The sequence below is a fragment of the Aplysia californica genome, unplaced genomic scaffold (assembly GCF_000002075.1).
Source record: "Aplysia californica isolate F4 #8 unplaced genomic scaffold, AplCal3.0 scaffold00136, whole genome shotgun sequence".
In the NCBI taxonomy this organism is placed as follows: domain Eukaryota; kingdom Metazoa; phylum Mollusca; class Gastropoda; order Aplysiida; family Aplysiidae; genus Aplysia; species Aplysia californica.
Window position 1 is genome coordinate 359,893 of NW_004797406.1, and position 6,102 is coordinate 365,994.

Consider the following 6,102-nt stretch of genomic DNA (forward strand, 5'->3'; position numbering starts at 1 on the left):
CCCGGTCACGTCGCTGACCTTCCGATCAGCAGTCACGTTTTCATTTCCATCCCGCGAATCACATGCTACAATATAACCTAATCGTATAATGAACGACACAAAAAGATGTTGAGTATGAAAGCAGGAGTTACCCTGCCGGTATTGCACGTACATACTATTTTTCTTGATTGACTGTCGTATGTATAGTATATGTGATCGGTCCCGGAGCACAATTTGATTTTGCGTAAGACTTATCAATAACACTAACACTGGCATCTTTTTCTTCTTCTGTCTCCCCAGAACGGGCCGCTTCCCTTTTCAACTCTCTCTCTGTCTCCCCCCCCCCCTCCCTTTCTCTGCTTTTAAGATGCCACTTCTTTGCAGACACACAATGCAAATAGACATACTTTCGCATTGTTTGTTTGACTTTCAAAAGTCCTTGAGCATAAAATGACCCCGGATGGGACTCAAACCATTCCTTCATTGCAGAATAACATCTCATCATTACATAAACGCTTCCAGTGAGAATTTTTGAGATTTGAGAAAAGGAGAAGCCCGAATGTGCTATATCTAGTGAACTGGGTGGATGTGGGAGAATTTCGTAGCCATACAGCCTTGGTGTCGGAGTTGCCTTCACAATTCTGTGCGCTGGAGCATTGTCCTATAGCAGGAGGCGGTATCTTTTAATATCTATAAAAAACAACAACAACACGTTCACTAAAATGCTCTCACGTTTTAACCGCTCAATGCATTTTCCCAAAGTTCCACATGTAGCGGTCTTCTAGAAAGATAGAAAATCACATTTTCCATCACCACTGTTCGGCTCATAGCCAGGGTAAAGACTTTGATCACCCCCCCCCCCCCCCCCCCCTCTCATTATCATTATCATTATTACTCCTCCTCCTATCTTTACTGATACTTCTATTATTATCAACGTAATAACTTGGTCAGGATTACAATTATACATATGATTAAAATCATGGTTAGAATAACGATTAATAAAATAATTATCGCCTCTCTATTCGGATTCATCGCGTAACCAACTGCCCCCATGGCCAGGAACAGGGAGACAGAGCACGCACGACACAGCCCCAGAGACCTCTGGCTTATCTCGGATCAACAGGGATAGAACCGAGTCTATTAGAGTCTTACGTCCTAGACACACCCCCGGCCTTCACAGTGGTCGCAGAGAGCGGACAGCTGCAGGTCACGTCTGGCGGCAGCAGCTGCCGCTTCACACTGACGCCGTCTCTAGATAGGAGGTGGCTTGGGTAACTTTGCTGTCCGGTCGCCGAAAGTTCACGTTCTAATTTATGGCACGTATTAGACATACATGTAGTAGGAATAACGAAACGGCTTGTTTGTTTATTCGAGTAAAGGGTAGCGCGTGGATACAATAACGGTCATTTAGTGCTTGGAAAAAGGAAGACAAAAGACGGGCAGGAGACCAACAGATAGAAACAACAGTAGGGAAGAAAAAAAGTCTGGGACCTACCTCTCTCTCTCTCTCTCCCTCCCCCCCTCTCTCCCTCCCCCCCCCCCCCCCCCCCCCCCCCCCCCCCCCCCCCCCTCTCTCTCTCTCTCTCTTCTGGGTACTTGTTTTTGTACGAGTTTTATGGCACTTGCAACACAATACGGTCACATAAGTGCCGCAGAACAAAGGTGTTACAAGAGAGTAACATACACACAAAAAGAAGGTGGAGAGATAAGGACAATAGATGTTTGATAGGAAAGAAGAAGCAAACAGCACCAAAGCACTCGCCAACCACCCACTTGCGTACTTGACGGATACATAGATATGTACCGAAATGTATAACATTGATGCCCCGTGCAACACAGTGAGGTTAAGAGGCGGGGCCTTCGAATCTAACGCCCATCTCCGATAGGAAATTTGTGTCAAGTGTTTCTCCGAAGGACACAACGCCGAGCTGAGTCGGGCTTCGAGTGTATGTTATGTTTTTACGATAAGCGCTATACTAGACGGCGGCTTTACCAAAAGTGATAGATAACAACACTGTGATCTACTTCTGATGTATGATGAGTGTTGGTTGATAACAGAAAGCTAATGCCATTCTGATAATTTTCACGCATAATGGTGTAACACACCATTAATCTTTTTCACCCACAGGCGCCAACCGTTTTCAAGTGCAACTTAAGACAAACAGTGCGGGTGAAAGGATGGTTATCAATACTTTAAAAGGCTTGAGGGAGGTTGAATTGCCCACCGAATCCTTTAACGTTCAGAACCTAGTTTTTCATTACCGGTGCTCTTGACAAGAGAACGAACATCTCTGAAGAAGAAGAATGTGTAAGTGGAAAAGCATTTTTGCAATCTTTTCTATTATCTTATTTGATACAAGGGTGGTGAAATTCAACTTTTAAAAAGTAAGGATCAAGAAAAAGATGTCTTTTCGTTCACATCATTCATCATTACCGTAGTCATTACTGTAGTGATATATGTACTTTCAATTTTTTCAACACATTTTACACATATGAAAATCCATTTACCATCAAGACTTGTGTGCAGGAAGTCTATAGTCGTGCAACCGCCAAACAGCATGCACTGACAGTGTTATACAAGAAAAGAAACAGATCATAATATGACGGACTTGGAATGATACAATTTTCCCTACGGAAGAGATAGATGGACAAAAAGTCAGAGAGAGATAGATAGATAGAGAGGAGAGTAAGGAAAAGAGAGGGGCAGGGAAAAAGAGGGGGAGAGAGCAAGAGAGAGAAAGAGAGAGAGAGAAAGAGAGAGAGAGAGAGAGAGAGAGAGAGAGAGAGAGAGAGAGAGAGAGAGAGAGAGAGAGAGAGAGAGAGAGAGAGAGAGAGAGAGAGAGAGAGGGGGGGATGGGGACTGATAAATTCAGACCCCTGCAATAAACAAGATGTTTTAACTTCAGCCAGATTTCACGAGAGTGGAAAATTTTAATCAAAATACTTTTTATACTTGAATACTTTATCTTTTCCTAGTTGAAGAACAAGGCAGTATGACATTAGATTTTCAAGTAGTTCAAACATTGCATTAGTGTGATAAAAATCGAACCATGATGGAGTTGTAGGTGGAAGGACAAAAAAAAAAAGCAAAAATTGCGTCCTTTACTCTCTGGGACTCATTTAAAAAAAAATTACAATTAAATGTGTGTTTTACACTTCAAATGACACAATTTAAATTTAGATCAATTTAGGAGTCAGGCTTCAACCTAGCCTGACAAGGCCAAACTTGGTTAAGATTGATACATGACATGAATATTTCAGCAGGAAGATGGAGATACTAAATACATAAATAAACGTCACACAAGAATCAAACTCAGGCCTTCTGCGTGCGGCAGCAAAAGTGCCTACCTGCTACAGCACAGACACCGGTCAGAGACAGAAAAGACTCAAAATTCAACAATAAACTGATGAAGAAAGAGGGAGTGAGGACTATGTGACATATTTTGGAGTTGTTTTACAGACTATCTTCAGAAATTTTTTGAGGACCTCAGATATAATTTAAGAAAAAAAAGCAGCTTTTATAGTGCAAGACCCAAGACGAAAAATCGATTTCACAGACGATAAACTCCTCAAGATTGCATTAGCATACAGAGTTGAGTTAAAATAAGTGAAGGAGTCTCAAACCAAATTTTTCTGTCTGGATGGCAGAGCTAGATTGGTCAACAAAATAGCCTTGACCGGAAATTCTAGTTTAAACTTCAAACCATTGCAAACTCAGAGGTTTAACTAATATGTTAGACTATAATAAAATCAAAAAGGATGATTCCTGCGAGAGGAGAAGTTCAAGAATATTAATTTTAGCTAATAGTCTTCTTCTTATGTTGTAGATTAAGTTATGGCTAAATTCAAGGGTCGATGCTATTCTCATTTCTTCCCTGTTAACCTAGGCTACCTGACTTCACCTCTTCAGGTGCACTCGAGCACAAGCATTCATTTAGTGCATTGTTGCACAATTTCCTTTTAGTTTTTTTTAGTGGTCTTGCCAAGGATGCTGAGTAAAAAAACCTCTAAGATACCAGAAACTGGGTGATTATTCGGCATTAAACCAGATACCACGTCATAGAATCATAGATTGGGCTTGAAGTTAGAGGAATAAGGGCTAAAGCTGACAAAAGAGTAGTCAGTTTATTTCCGATGGACACTGAAAGAAAGGACGCGAAAGTGCTGAAATCATCCACTTCCAGTTCTAATTTGAGTAAATCACATGCCAACCCTGCCTCAACCTCCAATTTTAAATGAGGCAATGATTGAAATTTTGACCCCCCCCCCCTCTCTTTTTCATGGAAAGGAGAAAGGGGGATTTTATAAAGAATCAAGGTGTCAGGTAAAAATTATACGTAACATGGTCTTCCTTACATAGGATCTGAATTGCTTTCTAGATCTAGATCTAGATCTAGATCTAATCTATCATTAAATATACTGAAAAAGTACCAAAAGCATGCCTTGTTAACATGTGGAGTTATTGAACTATAAGACCATACTGGGCAAACATGAAAACAATTTTTTTTTCTGAAATGAAGATGAACATTTCATTTTGCTGGCTGTTTCAACCCCCCCTCCCCCCCCCCCACCCCCACGCCTTCTTCTTCACTCTTGTCTTTCTAAAAATGTACAGGTAGCCTACAATAATACTTGCACTTTTGAATATATTATTAATTTAATATAAATGCCATATAGATCTCTATATATATAGATCTATATAGATCTAGAATCTAAATGTTGACCGTTAACACGTGAAAAATTCTAGATCTAGGGCCTAGACTAGATCTAGATTCTAGATCTAGTGCCACATATTACTATTAGGCCTAGATTCTAGATCTATTTCATTCACTGTTTAGCATTAAAAAACAAACATACCCAAAACCAACCGCTACGCCGCTAGACTAGAATCTAGATTCTAGATCTAATCTAGATATAGAAATCTATATCTAGATCTAGATTCTAGATCTAGATCTAGGCCTAGATTCTAGATCTAGATCTACGTCTTGCATCAGCACAAGCAGGCCCCACTATCACGAGCAGACTATTCTTCTGGCTGTCCATCGATATATCGATGATGACTGACAGATCTAGATTCTAGATCTAGCTCTAGTGATTTTTAAGCCAGACGGGAAAGTTTATGGCCAAAAGCTTTGCTTTGGTTCTGCAATTGGAAGTCTGTGTTTAAGGGTAGAACAATAATAATAAATAAAAACAGATCCAGACATGAGAATCATACGGTAACGGTGGCGTTGTAGTGTAAGTAAGGAGGGACCCGCCCCATGGCATGATCCCATCCCTGTCACAGAGCGTACAAAAAATAAAAGAAAACAAACAACAGACCAATGAAATTGACAACAAAGATGCTGACAAGTGGAATGAAATACTCACGGATCCTGTCTCTTGTAGTACACCTTTAGGAGACACAAAAATCCCAGAGCCTATAATTGTTCCAACAATGATAGCAACTCCGTTCCACAGAGTGATTTTCTGCTTCAGTTCCACTTTTGAACCTGCATCTGGATCTGGATTCCCAGGTCCACTGCCCACCTCTGAATCTTTTGAAGGCTCCATTATCGTAGGGAACTTATTACTATCAGTAGAATTTAATACCGATGGCTCTGGTGCCATTCTTCTGTCTGACCGTTACAGCAATGCTTGAACAGTGATCCTCACAACTGTCACTGTCACCACATGGTCTTGTTTTCATTGAGCCAGTTTGTTGAAGCGACGTAACCAACCAGAATTCACGGCTTCTCCACAAGCTCAAACGGACCAGCCCTCTGTGTCACCACCTTAACGCCAACAGTGTAGTTTATGGCAACCTATAATATCACAATATTCATTAATGCTTGGGGGCGCTTCACAACTGAGGATTTCAAAACGCAATTACACACTGGCAAGACTGCGATGTCTTCCAGTTGTGTTTATCTGAAGATTCTTTAGACCTTGCCCCACTCTTACGATAAGAGTCACTTATTTTTTTTTCTGTTTCCACGATTTTAAGAATCTTTTAGATAGTACACATCATACCACTACTTATTGAACTTGGTCGCGCGTGCGGGTGTGTATATATACATGTACATTTAATGTATGTATGTATGTATGTATGTATGTATGTATGTATGTATGTATGTATGTATG

At 40.7% G+C, this 6,102-nt stretch overlaps 1 protein-coding gene across 1 annotated transcript in view; it reads right to left on the reverse strand.

The window, feature by feature from the left end:
• LOC101858404 (Y+L amino acid transporter 2) overlaps positions 1 to 5,720 on the reverse strand; it is a 47,145-nt gene extending 41,425 nt beyond the window's left edge. The window contains exon 1 of the mRNA XM_005096728.3: positions 5,350 to 5,720. Within this exon, the coding sequence (XP_005096785.1) occupies positions 5,350 to 5,589 (240 nt within the window). The 5' untranslated portion in view covers positions 5,590 to 5,720. The remainder of the gene's footprint in view (positions 1 to 5,349) is intronic.
• Positions 5,721 to 6,102: the final 382 nt, after the last annotated feature.